Source organism: Sus scrofa, chromosome 3, assembly GCF_054392235.1.
Source record: "Sus scrofa isolate SSC_HxYL_T2T_F1_AM1 chromosome 3, Sscrofa_HxYL_maternal_Yorkshire_Landrace_v2.0, whole genome shotgun sequence".
NCBI lineage: Eukaryota > Metazoa > Chordata > Mammalia > Artiodactyla > Suidae > Sus > Sus scrofa.
The window spans coordinates 125,751,808-125,768,610 of record NC_139385.1 but is presented as its reverse complement, the minus strand read 5'-3'; the positions used below and the strand labels follow the sequence as shown (position 1 = coordinate 125,768,610).

General features: G+C 59.2%; 1 protein-coding gene across 13 annotated transcripts in view; it reads right to left on the bottom strand.

The window, feature by feature from the left end:
- The window catches only part of DNMT3A (DNA methyltransferase 3 alpha), a 107,251-nt gene that overhangs the window by 64,983 nt on the left and 25,465 nt on the right, over positions 1 to 16,803 (bottom strand). For 11 of the 13 annotated variants that reach the window (XR_014839303.1, XR_014839305.1, XR_014839302.1 and 8 more), the window contains 2 exon segments: positions 14,508 to 14,764; positions 1,022 to 1,126 (listed from right to left, as the gene is read on the bottom strand). Coding sequence is in view for 5 of the 13 variants with exons in the window: in NM_001435229.1 (NP_001422158.1) it covers positions 1,022 to 1,126; positions 14,508 to 14,570 (168 nt within the window). In the remaining 8 variants the exon portion in view is untranslated. 13 annotated transcript variants of the gene reach the window in all.

The following is a 16,803-nucleotide window of genomic DNA, read 5'->3' as shown; positions in this document are numbered from 1 at the left end:
GCAGAATTGGCAGTGGTGCACTTTTGCACCCTACAGATTCCCACATCTCCTGGCTCTAAGACCCGCCCTGGCCTCCAGCTGGCGCAGCCTCCCTCCCTCTGCTGCCCCCTCTCACCGCATCCTAGAAAGGCTGAGTTACAAATACGGGGCTCCTGGCTCCTCCTTACCTTCGTGCTCCAAGTTTCCCATTCTCAGCTGGAAAGGGGCTAAAAGAAAGGAACCAGCTGTGTTTGGTGCTGGCGAATAATTATTGTTCTGCCTGAGTTTAAGGCCTAAGGAAGGCAGGCTCCTGCAGCCCGAGGGCCTTGCCCTCTGGAGCACTCTTCCTCTTGGGCCACCATCGGGTCCCTGCAGATTCAGAGGCAATGGCATCCAGAAGCCAGAGGCCTACACTTCGACTAGACAAACAGTTGCCAGCCCTCCTCCTCTGTTAGAAAGGGACTCATCAGCCTGTAGTTCTTCTCTATTCGCATTTTTTTTTTTTTCTTTCCAGGCCCCCAGCGTATGGAAGCTCCTGGGATGGGAATCGAACCTGCACCACAGCAGTGACCCAAGCCACAGCAGTGACCACGCCTGATCCTATAACTGCTAGTCTCTAGGGAACTGCTCTTCCCTTTCCACTTCGATCAGACTCCCAGACCTCAGTTCACCTCCTCCAAGTTCTCCAGGTGGGGCTGAGGCCCAGGGTGGGTGTCTGGATGGGGAGGTGGGACGCCTTGCAGGCAGGCTAGGGAGAAACTAGCTTCTTTCTGCCCTTCCAGAAAGATGCCAGGAGTCCGGGCCTGGTTCAAGTCCCACAAGACCCATAGCACAAGTCCCTGGCCTCTAGGGGCCTCCAGTTCCACACAGAAAATTGACAAGTTAGGGGTGTGGTTGTGGGGTCCAGAGAACGGGGAATGGCAGCAGGCTCTGCGGCTAGAGGGGGGCGCCCCATCGCCGGTCTCCGCAGGACACACGTCATGGGGGTTCGGCGCGCGCCCCTGTGTGCGCATGCGCGCTGGGGGGCCGCCGCCACACTCACCGGGGGGTGCTTGCGCTTCCTGCCAGGCCGCCCCACCTTCCGCGTAGTTGTGCTGGGCTCCTGCCGCTCCTCCTTGCCGCGAGCCTCCTCCTGCTCCTCTCCCTCCTGTGGGCACAGACACAGCCTGTGAAGCCAGGGCTGGACCCCCAAAGCCCTCCCCACTGTCCCACCCCCTGGGCTGTGCCACACCGGTTCCCCTGGTGTCGCTGGGTCACCCGTGAGAGCCGCACTTAAATCTACCCTTGAGGGACTCAGGGCCAGCCCGCAACCCCAGAAGGACGTGCTCTCCCTCTGAGGGGGCACGTTTTTTGAACCACAGAACCAAACACACGCTCTGACAAAGAATCTGTTTCTGGGTATGAGTTTATTTATAGGGGGAAAAAAAAACCCTAACACAAAGTACAAAACTGAAATTAGTTCTTTCTTTCTTTCTTTATTTGCCTTTTCTAGGGCCGCTCCCGCGGCATATGGAGATTCCCAGGCTAGGGGTCAAATCGGAGCAGTAGCCACCGGCCTACGCCAGAGCCACAGCAACGCCAGATCCGAGCTGTGTCTGCGACCTACACCACAGCTCATGGCAACGCCAGATCGCCAACCCACTGAGCAAGGCTAGGGATCGAACCCGCAACTTCATGGTTCCTAGTCAGATTCATTAACCACAAGCGCCACGACGGGAACTCCTAGTTCTATATTTAGTGAATCACCTTTATTGAAAAGAATAGGAGCATATGAAAGGAATAGGAAATTGAGCGATGGATATTGGACACACAGGCCACCTTGGAAGGAAGCCAACCACAGACATGGAGGGCATTACAGTTGCTGGACGTACACCTGCCCTGAAGCATCTGCCGTGTGGCACTGGTGTTGCACACGCCTGTCACCTCACGGGAGCATCTCAGGGACCATGGCTTGGCTCATCTATATTTTTTGTTTTTTCACAATTTAGGGCTGCACCCAAGGCATATGGAAGTTCCCAGGCCAGGGTGTCGAATCAGAGCTGCAGCTGCTGGCCTACACCACAGCCACGGCAACACCTCATCTGAGTCGCGTCTGCAACCTACACCACAACTTACAGCAACACGGATCCTTAACCCAATGTGTGCAGCCAGGGATCGAATCTGCATCCTCATGGATACTAGTCGGATTCGTTTCTGTTGCGCCACAGGGGGAACTCCACTGGGTTCATCTTGATGCCCTTCCTTCACGGAATTTTGGACCAGAGGTTTGGTTCTGCTACCACCCTTCACCTGGCACCTGCCATGGCCATGCCCTGCAAGGCTTGTCTCATGGGGCAGACGCATAAACCTAGAAAGTCCTTCTGCCTCACTGCTCCAGCCTGGCCACAAACCACCCACAAGTCGCTTCTGACTCAGCCGACTCCAGCATGACTAATCACGAGCAAAAATCGTGTTGGGGAAGGAGAGAGAAAGGGACCCTGATCCAGCAAAGGACCCGCAGGCTGCCATCCATGCCCTGCATATCAGGAGCCACAGATGGCTTCACGGAGCTCACAGGGGAGGGGGCCAGCCCAGAGCTGTGCACGTGCCACGGAAAAGAGGCGGTGCACAGATTCCCAGGGGATTTACTCGAGATGGCTCTCAACGTCCCATGCAACTTTCATTTGTTTATGATTTCAAAATAGATTGTGGTTTGCCACATTAATTTTCAGGTGATGGTGGGACATGCAAATGGAAACCTACTGTGACCCATCGTAGACATTAGAGCAGCGCAGGCCCCCTCTGTCCATCCCTCTACCCACTGGTATCCACGAGCAAAAACTGTGTTGGGGAAGGAGAGAGAAAGGGACCCTGATCCAGCAGAGGACCCGCAGGCTGGTCCCCTATCCACTGGAGGCCTGTCTGGGACACACCTGCCCAGGAGGGAGAGTGAGGGTTTAGTTGAGTTCCGAACACATGCAAGTGGAAGGGGATGGCAGGGCCAGGCCTTGGCACCAAGGGGAGGCCACGGTCAAGGTGGAGGAGATGGAGTGTTCAGAGAAGCAGGAAGGGGACGCCAGTGTATTGTGACTGTAAGAAAAAAGGGAGCTGCCATCTCAAGAGGCAGAGCTGACAGATGCAAAGAGGCAGAAGACAAAGCGAGTTGGTTAGGGGTGGAAATGGTCAGCCTTAGCGATAAGCGGTGTAGGGTGACACGGCAGTGAGGGCCAAGGGGCCGGAGCGGGGCTGGAGAGATAACTGAAGGGACCCAGCTGAGAAAGGTCTGGAAGAGAAGCCAAGGACACGGAGCCCAATGCTGGCTCTGGACGGGCAGGGAGGGTCCAGAGTGGACAGAAAGGCTGCCCTGGACCAGAGACCCTGAGAGGCTCTTTTTCAGGAAAACACAACAGAGAAGCTTCGAGGCACAAAGGGCAAGATAAGAGACGGCTGAGTGGAGGAAGGCCCGCGCAGGCGCCCCGGGGGAGCCTGAGCCGAGGGCTGCCCAGGGCCACGTGTCCCACGGAAGGGTCTTCTGAGAGCCCACAGGCACCCTTATTTAAGAAACAAAATCACTTGGGAGTTCACTGGTGGTCTGATGGTTAAGGACCCAGCACTGTCACTGCTATGGCTCGGGTCACTGCTGTGGCGTGGGTTCAGCCCCTGGCCCGGGAACTTCGACATGTCTCAAGCACAGTCAGAAAGAACAAAAGAAACAATCACTTGGATCACACGGTGAGGAAGTGTTACCAGTGCAGCTTAATGTTTGTGAAGGTTCCAACTGATCTACACAAGTATAGGGAATGTCACGCTGAGATGGCGCGCTCGGTCTGATTCCACCTCCGCTAAAAGGACACATCTTCATCTCGATTGTGCTGACCAGGGAACTCAGCATGGACGAAACAGAGGCCGCACGAGGCTGTGGAAAGGCAGAGGGCTTAGAGCAAACCCAAATGGGGGTGAGCCCGGCTGGTCCTGTGCTGGTTCCAGGACTGTTCTCTCTGAGCCTCTGTTTTCTCATCCGTCAAATAGGCATATGAAAGGGTCCATGCTGCCTGCTTCTCAGGTTTTTGTCTTTTTTTTGTTTTCCCTTTTAGGTCTCCGCACCTGCGGCATATGGAAGTTCCCAGGCTAGGTGTCCAATTGGAGCTGCAGCAGCTGGCCTACCCCACGGCCACAGCCATGCCACATCTGAGCTACACCTGCAACTTACGCCACAGCTTGCATCAGCACCAGACCCTTAACCTGCTGAGCAAGGCCAGGGATCGAACCTGTGACCTCATGGATACTAGTCGGATTCTTAACCCACTGAGCCACAATGGGAACTCCCACTTCTCTGGTTTTTAAGAAGACAGATGCATCAATGGTTCACCCCGTCGCCTGTTTTCCACTGCTGGATTCCCAGAGTCTAGAACAGGCGCAGCACTTAGGAAAGAAATTCTGGGCTCTGGAGTTCCCGTTGTGGCTCAGTGGAAATGATTCTGATTAGTATCCATGAGGATGCGGGTTTGATTCCTGGCCTCAATCAGTGGCTCGGGGATCCCACATTTCTGTGGTGTAGGCCGGCAGCTGTAGCTCCTATTTGACCCCTAGCCTGGGAACTTCCATATGCTGCGGGTGTGGCCCTAAAAAGCAAAAAAAAAAGAAAAAAGAAAGAAATTCTGGGTTCTGAACTATTTCTTAAACAAACCGCTTTTTTTTTTTTTTTTGGCGGGGCATGAGGAAACTCCTGGGCGAGGAATCAAATCTGAGCCAAAGCAGTGATAATGCCAAATCCTTAACCTGCTGTGCCACCAGGGAACTCCCAAACTGCATTTCTTAAAAGGGATTCATTTGATTTTCTAACTTTTGCTCTGAGCCAATCAGAGCCTCTGATCAGCACTAGGAACAAGTCACCAGGCTGCCTGCATGGACTGAAAACAAAGATACCTGGAGTTTCAGGACAGCAGGCCCCGGCTTCATTAGCATATGGAGAAAGCCTTTGGGGACCCCTGATGGCAGCCCCATGCCATCTGGAAGCTTGCAGTCATTCCTCTCTTTGGGCCACACATGTGCCCTGCCTGATTCGTCTTTCCCTGCTGAAGTCACTTCAGGGCAACACCCCCTGCGAGGAAGGGGTGGAGCTCCCTGACGCCACGCCACCTGTCCAGGTCCTGGCATGTTGAGAACCAGAAGCCTCCAGGGCCATGTCCTGAGCCTGTCCCTCGGGCCCAAGCAGGGCCCAGCACTCCATGCCCAGTCCAGTGCTCAGGCCTCGGGGACCCCAGGGCTGCGCTTAGGAAACCAAGTCTCCAGGAGGGCCCAGGGGGGAACTCACGCCCAGGTTTGCACGACCCCGGCCCCCATGCCAGAGGCAGAGGAAGGCGGCCCTACCTTCTGCTCCGGGCCTGCCCGCGTGCACACCCACGAGGGAGAGTGATAACACGCTGAGGAGGATGAGCAGATGGCTCGGGGCTGGGCCCCTCAAGGAGGCATGGCAAGGGGCTCGTTCTCGCCATCAGTCAGGGGGCCTGTTTCATTCACTGTCTTCGCTGATGGGCTGAGCAAAGGAATGTAAAATATGCTTATCAAATCTGCAAGCAGCACAGCCGAGTTAGGAGGCGGCACTAATACTCTGAGAGGGAAGAATCTGATCCGCAGTGACTTGGAGCAGCTGGAAAACAGTAACACAATTAGCAGGAACAGATTTGAGCGCAGGTTGGTTTCCTCATCTGTCAAGTGATGGGACTGAATTAGTCAACCCTTCCAGTGAGAAGAGGCAGGAGCACGGCAGAAATTCCAGTGAGCTGGGCTTTGGAGAGAGCAGGGTGGGGGCTGTGGCGGGGTGTGGGGCTGGACTTTTTGCTCTGCTCCCTACTCACGGGTCCCTTCAAGCTCTTTAACTTCTGAGTCTCGCTTCCCTCACCTACCAAATGGGGATAATAATATCTACTTGACAGCAGCGGCGGAGCAATTAATGGAGGCAGTATATGGCAAGTGGACACGTGAGCATCACTCAAGAATTGCTAACGTCCTCCGCCCCGCACATCCTGACCAGAACTACTCCCAAAAGTGCATCCCGCCTTCCTGCCCCCCCCCCCCCGTGCAAATCCCAGCTCCCTGCCCCACATGTGCAGCCATCACTCACGGCTGCAGACAAACCCAACATCTGGCTGGTACCGCAGCAGGGAGATACTGAGGAACACTGGGGCTCCGTGATCTTTCCAAAATACAAAGCTGATTATGTCACTCTGCGGAGCTTAAGCCCTCACTGAGGGGGCTCCCGGGGCCCCGCAGGATCAAGCCAAGCTCCTTAGCTCCGGTGAAGGAAGGCCCTAGGATCTGGCCAGCTGCCTCCCACCCACCGCAAACTGACCACACCAGGTGCAAATTCGGGCTGCTTCTCTCCCTGGGATCTGAGCACAGACCCTTCCTTCTGCCCCGACTACCTTCCCCTCAGGCTGACCAGCAAACACTGGGCCTAGATTCCTCTCCCCTGGGCCCCTCCTCCCAACCCCACCTTGACTAAGCCTCCAGGTCCCTTCTCTCCTATAGCACCCACGCTCCAGCCCGGCAGCTGCCGGCTACGGCCCTGGCCAGGCCGCTAGCCTCTCAAGGGAAGGGACTCTGTCTTATTCACCTTGGCGTCCGTCCCCAACGCTCAGAGCGATACACCTGGCACAGGGCAGGCACCCAAAATACTTGAGGGGTGACTGTCACACAGTGGGTGCTCAACAGACAAGTCCATACACGCAGAGAGAGGCACACGCACAAATCTGCAAACCTGCACAGATACAAGCAGACAGGAGGCACCAGGGCCGTCCCGTTCTTTGTGACTCCAAGTCGGGAAATACGACGACCAAAATGTATTTTCTAGTCTGAAACATCATCAAGTCACTTTACATCTATGTAACTCTTGACAGCTCTCAAAGCCCCTTCACATTTGGTGGCCTGTTAGATTAGGTGGTTACCATCAGCCTCTCTCAACTTGTGAGGCTATGATTTGACCTACATTTTAACACAGCTCACTGGGTGGATTATTTTAAGCCACATACAACTTCTCCTTCTGATAAGCTGGGCCATGACGATAATAATCTCTCGCCTTTGTACAGTACACGGTAATTAACAAAGCATTTTCACATACGTTATTTCATTTTATTCTTGCACTTCACAGAAAGTAGAGCCGGTCTTCTTTTTTTTTCCATTACACAGGCGGGAACTCTGAAGCTCAGAGCAGTTATCTAACTTCCCTATCTAATACGAAGGGAAGACTCTAGGACCAAAATTTCAATCTTTTGATTCCCAGCCCGCGGGTCTTTACACGGCAACATGCCACTATACCCCCACTATGCCGTGTGCTACTGACCTGTGTGCACATGCAGACACACACACAGTGAGCCGTGAGCCAAGGGACAGGCACACGCTGACAGTCACCGGCACACATCCACACACAGCTGTCACAGGGGCCTCGGGTCTAGGCAGGGACCCCTCCCCCTAAGAGAGACACGTCCCACGAGGCCCTCACCCAGAGACAGCCAGCCAGACATACGTGCTCCCTTCAGAACACACACCGGATGCTACTGACCCAGCATCCGTTGAGCAGATGTCTCGAGTTGGTGTTTGAGTCCAGGGGATGAACTTGCCGGATCTAGCCAGCCACTTGCCCGGGCCCCCTGGGACAAGAAGCATGTCCAGCCTGTGCCAGCTGGCTGGCCCGCCTCCCAGGGCCTGTCTGTGGTCGTGGAATTCAGTGAAACGAATTGGCTTCTCTGGCAGGCGAAGCCCGGTTCTGGGTGCTGCAGCACCGGGCCTGCGGCTGCAGGCACAGAACCCCGTGGACCAGCCCACGCACGCGCGCGCAGGCGCACAGGCACAGCCCGCCCCGGCCAGGCCGGCAGAGCGGGGCACCTCCGGCTACCATGCAGCAGGGGCAGGGCGGTGGGAGCTGCTGTAACGCTCACACTTCCACTTGGCCCTCCGCAGCCCCCTGCCTTTTCTGCTCTCGGTCACCCCCCAAAGCGGTCACCTCCCAAAGCGCATCAATCCTTTGTTTCAACTATTCAACATCAGTCAACAACTCCCTCAACATCAGTCAACAACTATTCAACATCAGTCAACAACTGCTCAGTGGGCTCCATATTATAATTCCTGATGGGGGTTTTCCATCCCTCCCAAAAGGCGGCACTCCTGGGGGCAGCAGCAGTGTTCTGTCGGCCCCTCCAAGCCCCCCACTTCTCCCGGGCCGCACATTGGGGGTGCTCCCAGGCCCTCCACACCCCTGCACCGTGCTGGGGCCTCCAGAAACGAGACTCCCCCAAGCTTACTCCCAGCCCCCTGAGCCCAGCCGTGCCCACCCCTGTGGTCCTAGCGCTGCCATGAGGCCAGGCCCGTGGGTGTGCTCCAAAACATTTACTGAGCACCTACTGTGTACTGGATGTAAAGACAAGCAAATAGGGGAACTCATTCCCCACGGAAACACACAAGTGCCTGCTGCTGTGCTGAGGCTGGGATGGAGCGCGCCCTCTTGGCCGCCCCTAAGCCCCCTTGTGCTCTTCAGCATCCCACCCCGGCTCTGCACAGCCCACCTTCTCATCCCCAGCCCACCAAGCGCCCTCACTTTACGGAGGGACAGACTCTGCATAAAACGACGTTGTAGTCTTGTGACCATTACCCAGTTGCTCAACCTCTCTAAGCCTCAACTCCTCATCTGTAAAATGGGGATAACGACAGTGGGCGCCTCAGGTTATTGTAAGGATCGAGTGAGTCAATTGCCAGGTAGAGGAAACTCCTTTAGACGCCCTTCTACACTGCGCACGCCTTCAGTGCGGTGATTGTGATTGCCTGTGGCTCTCCGCAGAGGCAGCGGAGGGCATGACCAGGCTCTGTGCCAAGCCCCGGGGCCAGAAAGAAGGACATCCCCCCCATTTCTCAACCATCCGAGGGCACCCTTCCAGCTCAGCTCCCCGCCTGCCCGCTTCCCTCTGCAGAGCTGAGCGCAGCTCCCCACCCAGGCTGTGTGCTTCTTGGCAGGAATGGCTCTATCCTCAGCCTGGGCGCAAGGGACCTGAGAGACCTTGGTCCCAGCCAGGGCCCCTCACTCGGGGCTCTGCAGGGAGCGCAGCCCCTGCCATGGGGAGTTAGGTCATCCTGCAACTTGCCTCAGTTTTGCTTCTGTTTGATGGGTGAAGGGACGAGGGGGCCGTAGGCCTGCCTGTGCCTGTGAACCCAAGAGAAGAGAGCTTCTCCCACAGCCGGGCTCTCGGGGGACTTTCAACTCCCACCGTTCACGCCCTCCTCTGCATTGCCCCGCTCCTCTCCCACACCCCTCAGTCCCTCGGCTGCAGCAGCTCTTCGCCGCAAAGGTGCAGACAGGTTGGTGGTAGACAGGTGGATGGGGAGGAAGCTAGGTAGGTGGAGAGACAGGCAGCTAGGTAGCCATCCACAGTACATTACAAGGTGAACGTCGTCTGTGCCGGGTCCCGGCCTTCCCCACTCCCACTGGCTCACGTAAACCTCCCACTTCACAGCTCAGCAGTCACGGCCCGAGTCCGGCCATACTCCAACCCGGGTCTGTCTCCAGAGGCCAGCTGCCCCCTGCCCAAGACGGTACTGACTGCAAAGTGGAACTTGACACGTAACAGCATCTAACTCAGGGGATTCCAGAGTCTCCGAATCCTAGAAGGGAGGTCCTGGTCAGCTCTGGGGTGGGCCTCGTTTACATTATTTATCTGCTCTCCGTGGCCGAGCATCTAATGGGCGCCACTGGGGCTAAAAGCAGATCCGCCATTCTTAGCGGCTGTGCTCCTGAGGAGGTGAGGGCAAATGCACGAGAGGGGTGCTGTTTCAGGGACCCCCGAGGGACCGTGACAAAGCAGAGAGCAGGTCCTGAGTGAGGACCACACGTGGGCTTCCGAGTGCACTGAAGGCGGAGCGCGCCCCGGAGCAGGTGCCAGACCTGCGGGGCCAGCAGCACAGCCAGGAGTCAGCCGGGGAGAGCCCCCCCGCTCGAGGAGGCCCCTGAGCTTGCGAACCAGAGCGCAGGAAGCGCTTGGTGCCCGAGTGACATCGGTACCTGCCAGGCCCCTAGGTTGGACTGAACTGAGGAGGGAAGCGCCTGGTCACAGTGCTGGCCGTACATCGGTACATACGTGTGCACACGCACCGGGGCACACACGTGGCGTGCCCCTGCCCAACACAAATAAGTACCCCCAATGCCGCTTCCACCCAGCAGGGCTGGGCGAGCTCAGGAGGAGCCATCCTGGAGGAGGGGCCTGGAGGCGCAGGCGTGGCTAACCCATCCTCGTGCCTGCCTACCCCCTTCCCTTTACTAGGGCTTCCAACAATGTTCATTCAGTTCGTCCTCGGACTCTGTGGACTCCTGGAGCCCTACCACGTGCCAGGTACAGAAAGGTACCTAAGTCTGAGGAGAAGGACAGAGACACTACGTGGACAGAGGGAAGTGGGCAGGGAGAAAGGGAAGGAAGCAGCGTGTCCACAGCACTGTCTGCACAGAAGAGCGTATATCTGATGTATGTGCGCGTGCACTAGTGCACACACGTGTACCCAGAGTCATGCACACCAGCCTGTGTAGGTGAGCTCCTGCTGGAGACGCGGTGCCCTCACTCTACCCCAGGGCAAGAGCACTGCCACCCAGAGAAAAGCACTCTCTGACCACCCTGACCTTCCATGTAAATCAGCGCTTTTGCACCAGCAGCAGAAGAGACGAGGCTACGGCACTGAACGGCTGGGAGGCACCGCCCACTCTGTCCCCCTCACACCAGAGGCAGCCAGAAAGGCACAGAAGCCTGGGTTCTAACCCCAGCACCACCACTTACCAGCTGTGTGGCCTTAGACAAGTGACCTAACCTCTCTGAGCATCAGCATAGTCTTTAATAAGACAGGCTGATGGAAATAATGGAGCCTACCTCATGGAACAATTGCAGGAATGAAATCAGATAATGCAAGTACAGAGCTTAAAAGAGCACCTGGCAGATAGTCAGCACTCAATGCATTTGTTATGTTTCTGAGGCCAGAGGAGAGAGGGGAGCGGCAGGACTGGAGGCCCAGCATAGGGACTGGACTGCTAGCCAGGCACTGATTCACACTGGGGATCTGAGGAGGCCCTTCCAGCCCCAAGGCTTGGAATGCTCTCGGTCCCCTTTCCTGCTCCTTCTGCCCCTTTCTCCCCACTCCACGCGGGGCCTGGCACCCGTCTCCACAATCCCCTCTGAGCCAGGACCAAGGCGCCCGGTCTTCCTGCTGCTCACCTCCCGGCCCATTCCCCTAAGGCCAGCTCCCCCTCCCTTTACCCAGCTGACACCCCCCCACACATCCCGCCCCTGAGCTCGGCCTCCACCCCCAGGCCTGCCTCCTCCCACCCTCCCCAAGCATATGGATGGCAGGGTGGGGGAGGCTGCAGGGAGAAGGGATGCTGGGCAGGGGCCAGGAAGAGACCACAGCCGCCTCTGTCTGTCACCACCCCCCCCAGCTCTGCACCCCGCCTGCTTGAGCCGGGCTCGGGGATGGTTCTCCTGTGAGGGGGTCTCATCCACTCTCATTTTCCTCTCTATCCTGCCCACAAAATCTTTCCTGAGTCCACACTCTGTGCTATACTCAGGCCCCGAGGGTCCACCCAGGCAACAGTGGCTGGGGCCCCGCCCCCCAGGGGCAGCCGTGGGGCTGGATATTATCCACGCCCGTACTTCTCGAACCCCCAGAGGGCTGGTTCAAACAGGGACTGCTGGGGCCCGTCCCCAGAGGTTCTGATTCCGCAGGTCTGGGGTGGGGCCCGAGCTTTTGCAGTTCTAACCCTTCCAGGTGCTGCTGGTACTTCGGGTTTAGGGATGGCATTTCAAGAAGCACTGGTTCTCTCTGTAATTCAGGACAGGCTGAAGCCAGGGCTTTGATCAGAGAGGAGAGAGAATTAGGGAAAGGGCACACCAGGCAGAGGAAGCAGCACAAACAAAGGCCCGGCAGCTCCAGGAAGTACCGGAGGGAAAGGTGCGAGGGGGGCAGGGAGGAGGCGGGAGGGCACGTGGGGCCAGGCGGTGAAGGGGCCAGTGGGCAGCCACACCCCTTCCCTCTGGCTCTCCAAACAGTTCTTTTGTGCCAGGTGCCCCTGGAAACTCTGCCAGGCTCCTTGGGCTGTGGCCAGGCCCATCTTCCCCTCTGCAGCCACACGGCCCCCCTGCCCCAGGCCTGGCTTTCACAGGCGGCCGCGGGCGACAGTCAGCATCTCTGCCTGCCCTCCCAGGGTGGCTCCCTGGAGCTGCGGGAGCTGGTCCAGAGGTGCGGGGAGGCGTGCCCGGTGAGCCAGCCCGCACGCCAGGGAGGAGCACCCGCCGTGCCCCAGCCCCCATCTATCCGCTCCCTCTATCAGCACCAGGCTCTGGGCCTGTGTGTGTGTTTGTTGCCTCTTGAGCCAGAGCAGTTACTATGGGTGGATAATAATAGCAGTCGTAATCCCTCATAATTGGACCAGACTTTGCTGTTTGCAGGGCACTCCATGCCCGTGACCTCATCTGACTTCCACAACCACCCCATAAAACACGCACAGCTAGAGTTACTATCCCCACTTTACAGCTGAGCAAATGCAAGCCCAGCGGGCCTGAAGTCGCATCTCTCAGGCCTGGGGCCCCGGACTTGTGACTGTCTGCCCAGTGCTTTTTCCCTGTCCTGAACTGTCATGGTAGGGAGCCCGTCAGCTGCTCTCCATGGGAGGGGCCGGGGGCTCTGGATGGTCCCGGAAGCCCTGTCCGGTAACAGGAGGAATGTGGCCCAGCTCTCTCCTCCTCCCCCTTGGGTGGGGGGGCAGCAGACCACCAACTGCAAGGGCAGGCCATCACGCTCGGGGAGGAGGGTCAGGGCCACCTAACCTAACAGAGGAGCAAAGCCAGGCCCAAGGAGGGCAGAAAAAGGGTCATGGCCGCAGCTGCCACTCGAGAGCCCAGGTGGCCACAGGGGGCCCCAACACGATGGTGGCAGGGTCTGGGTCCGCTGCTGCCTGAGTTCTGGGCAGAGGTAGCTCTAAAGGCCCATGGGATCAGGAAGAAGGGGACTGACCTGTGACCCCCTAGGAGCCTCGCCCAGTGGGCCACAGCACATGCACTTTCTCCCCAGCTTGTGGGTTTACAGCCCCTCTCCCCCAACCCTGTCCCGCAGCACTCTGCAAGATTCTGAGCTGGGAAGGCAGGTGTCTGGGCTCCTACACACACACACACACACACACACACACACACACACACACACACACGTGCGCGCATGTTGTGTGTGCACGTGTACACATGTGTCCCACAGCAGGACCCAGGCAGGTGGGGCTGTGGGAAGGGCTCCAATGCAGGAGACCAGGCTCTCATCCAGACCCCCCACCAAGCAGCCGGCCTTGGCTTCCTTGTCTGCAAACCGGGGCCATCTGACCTTGCCCCGCTTGTTTCAAGGACTGTCCTCCAGGTCCAAATGGATGGAAACCACCCAGAGAAGAGAAACTGGCTCTAAGAATGAGGGAGCCCCGAAGGAGCTGAGCACACGTGAGGGGAGGGTGGGCAGGGAGCAGGTCTCAGAACTGTCCCCATGGTGGGTCAGCAGAGCCGAGTCTCCCCAGAGTGCTCAGGGGCCCCACACCTGGCATCGGGTGTCCACTCTGGCCCCACGAGTGTGCCCTGCCACTCCCGGAAACCACCCGGCATCACCACCCCGACCCCTGCCCAGGGAAGGGAGAGCAGGCGAGGGACCTGACTGCGGGGTCCGGGGCATGGCAGATGGGGCACCCAGGGAGGCCGTGGCTGGGTCTACCATGCCACTGACAGAGGGTTGGGAAGAGAGAGTCTGGATGCCGGGGGTTTGAGCGGCTTTACCTCACAGCTTGGTGAGGTCCCCAAGTACCCGTCAGGGCCCAGCAAGGACGCCCACCCGTCTACTGTGATCGGCTCTAACTGACTGAAGCCCCTCCTGCAATTCGGCAGAAGGATGAAGACGTCACCCCTCACGGGGCTCTGAAAACAGGGAGGTCACGAGCATGGAGTGACACTGCTCGGAGCCAGGGGTGGGGATGGGGCGGGAAATCACTGTCTCCACCCTGACAGGGGCCGCCCGCGCCCTCAGCACACCGAGGGGCGCCTGGCTGTCTGTGCGGCGAGGGGAGCCCTCACAGGGCCTTGCGTCCACAGCCCCCCGAACTTGCCTTTGGCCTCCCCAAAGCCACGGAACCCCCTGGGGAAACAGAGGCGGCTAAACCAGGTAAGGTGACTCACCTGCAGACACACGGCTAGCAAGAGGCCAGTCCAGAAAGGAAGCCTCTTCAAGGCGGACCCCTAACAACTGTATAGACCCGGGGACTGAAGCTCTGCTCGCACGGACCATCACAGGGCTCGAAAGACTGAGTCCCGGAGCCTGACCACCAGGGTGTGACCTCTCCAGGCCTCAGTGTGCTCAGCACCAAACCAGAGCGGTCAGTCCTCCCTACGGCCCTTGAAGGCTGAACGGCGCGGTCCAGCGCCCAGCACCCCCTGGGCTCCGCTGCCTGCGGACGCACCCTGCCCTGCCCTCCCCGGGCTCAGCGGGAGCCAGCTGCTCACCTTGCGGTCCTCTTCCCGCTCCGGAGCGGAGCCGCTGGTGTCCCCGGGGCCGCTGGCGGGCATCGCGGGCAGCTGGGCGGTGGGAGGCAGGCTGGGGCTGCGCGGGGCTGGGGGGCTGCTGGGCTTTGGGGAAGGAATTATCGTGGTCTTGGTAAGCAAGAGTTAAAACTTAGACATAGATCCTGGTGCGGAGTGAAATTCTGCTGAACCGGCCTCGGCCTCAGGCTGCCTGTGGTTTGGCCTTCCAGTGGCTCCACCTGCGGGGTGGGGGGGGGGGGGGAGAGAAGAGGGGTCAGCAGGGCAGGGCCTGCCCAACCCGGGTCCCACCTGACCCCCACCCCTCCTGACCAAACCCTCAGCCCCAGGGCCTCGCTGGCCTGTGAGGCCTGCTCCTCTGACCTGACTCCCCTTTCGGCTCCGGCCAGCCCGGCACCCGGCACCCAGCACCCCAGCGAGCAAGCGGGGAAACCGAGGCGGGCTGGGCGGCAGGGCCCCGCCTGGCTTCCCTCAGGGCCTCCGCGTGGCTGTGGCACAGTGGGTGCCACTTCTGGGACTTCCAGCTGCCTCCCGCCTCCTCCTGTCTCTTCATTCACGTCTGCTCTTTCCTTTGAAAGCTCCCCGCACCCGCCCTCCCACCCCAACCGCCCCCTGGGAAATCCCAGAGGTCCCGGCCCAGGCACATTTTCCTTCTCATCTGTCCTCCCCGCACCTCCACCCCCACGCCGCTCCCACCACGTGGAGGAAGTGAGCGGTAGTCACAGGATGTAGTGAAATGAATGTCACCTCACTTTAGGACCAGCGCCTGGGCCCGGAGAAAGCTGAGGTCGGACTCCGAAGGCCTAGGTGTGCAGGGCTGTCGAGGGGACGCCCTCGGAAGGTGCGGGGGAGAGGCTGCGGTGGCCACACCAAGGGATGTGTGCCAGGCCTCCCCCCACCCCATGAAACGGCCCCATCTGCCCTCAGAAACTGGTGGCTCCAGGGGGCCCTGCAAAGGCACAGGGCTGAATTTTAGGGGCTTTTCAGCCTCCCTACTTCAGGTGTGGGCCTCAAGCCAGTGAACTAACAAAGCCCGTGCTGCAGGCCTCGGCCGGGGGTGGGGGGTGGGGGCGTTGCGGCTTCAACCCCTTTGCTCCGAGACACTGAGTTCGGCTCCCCACCCCCCAGGAGGAGCCTGGGCCAAGCCCCTGCCTCCGGTGAGCCAGCCAGGACCGGGAGGGGCCTGGCAGGAGGAGGAAAGTGGGAGGCAGGCTGGACCTGGGCCCACCCACACCCTTCCCCTTCTAGTTCCCGGTTCTGCTTCCCCCGCTCGCCCCCCCCCCTCCCTCCCTCCGGGGCTTCATCTCCCAGCCCCCTCCAGCCAGGGCTCCCTGGAAAACCAGGAACCGGAGGACCAGGCTCGGGCTTGGGTCTCTTTCGGGCACGGGTCCCTCCCCCCGGGAAGGGCGCTGGGCTGGGAGGTGGGGTCCCCAGTCCCAGCTCTGCTCCCGGTGTGGAGGGGGAAGCTGGCGCTGGGAGGGGCCTCCTTAGGGCCCTAGGTTGAAATCCAGACAGAAGAAGGTGCGCCGGGGCCCCAGGTGAGCCCTAAGCCACCACAGGTGCAAGTCACCTGCCCTGCTGGGCTCAGCACAGTGCTTGGGCTGGTGAACTGAGGGAGAGCAGCGAGAGCAGCTCAGGGTGCCTGACGCCAGGCGAAGCACCGCACGGCCCTTCCTCTTTGGGCGCAACCAGTATCACTGCCATCGACTGCTGATTCTAAGGCTGAGAAAGGCTACAGTCTGTCCATGTTCCAGGGTCAGAGCAGAGGCTTCAATCCAGACCGCTGACTCTCAAGCTCTGCGGGGTCTCTGTGAAGCTCCCACCCCCGACTTGCAGCACCCGGCAGAGGCAACCTCGAGAGCACATCAGAGAACCCGTCGGACCCAGACCTCGGCGAGGCTTCAGCTCCCCGTGGGCCAGCGAGTCCCGCTCCGGCCCACTGCGCGTGTGTCAGCACCGTCATCCGCAATCACCCCCACATCAAACCTTCAGGAGGATGCGGAAGCCGAGAGGCAGTCCGGCCGGGAGGACAGCTGAACCCACCGAACCCAGAGTCAGCAGATGTGGTTCTAATTCTGCCTGGGCTTCTCTGGGCCTCGGTTTTCTCCCCCATAAAATGGAAGAGTTGGGCTGGACAGTCTTCCGGGATGTCTTCTAGCCCCTCCTTGCCAAGCTGCTGGAGGCCCCAAGGGCAAAGGGCAGGAGCGGAAGAGGCCTAGCACGGGGTCCGTGCAGAACCAGGCACAACGTGGGTCAGGGC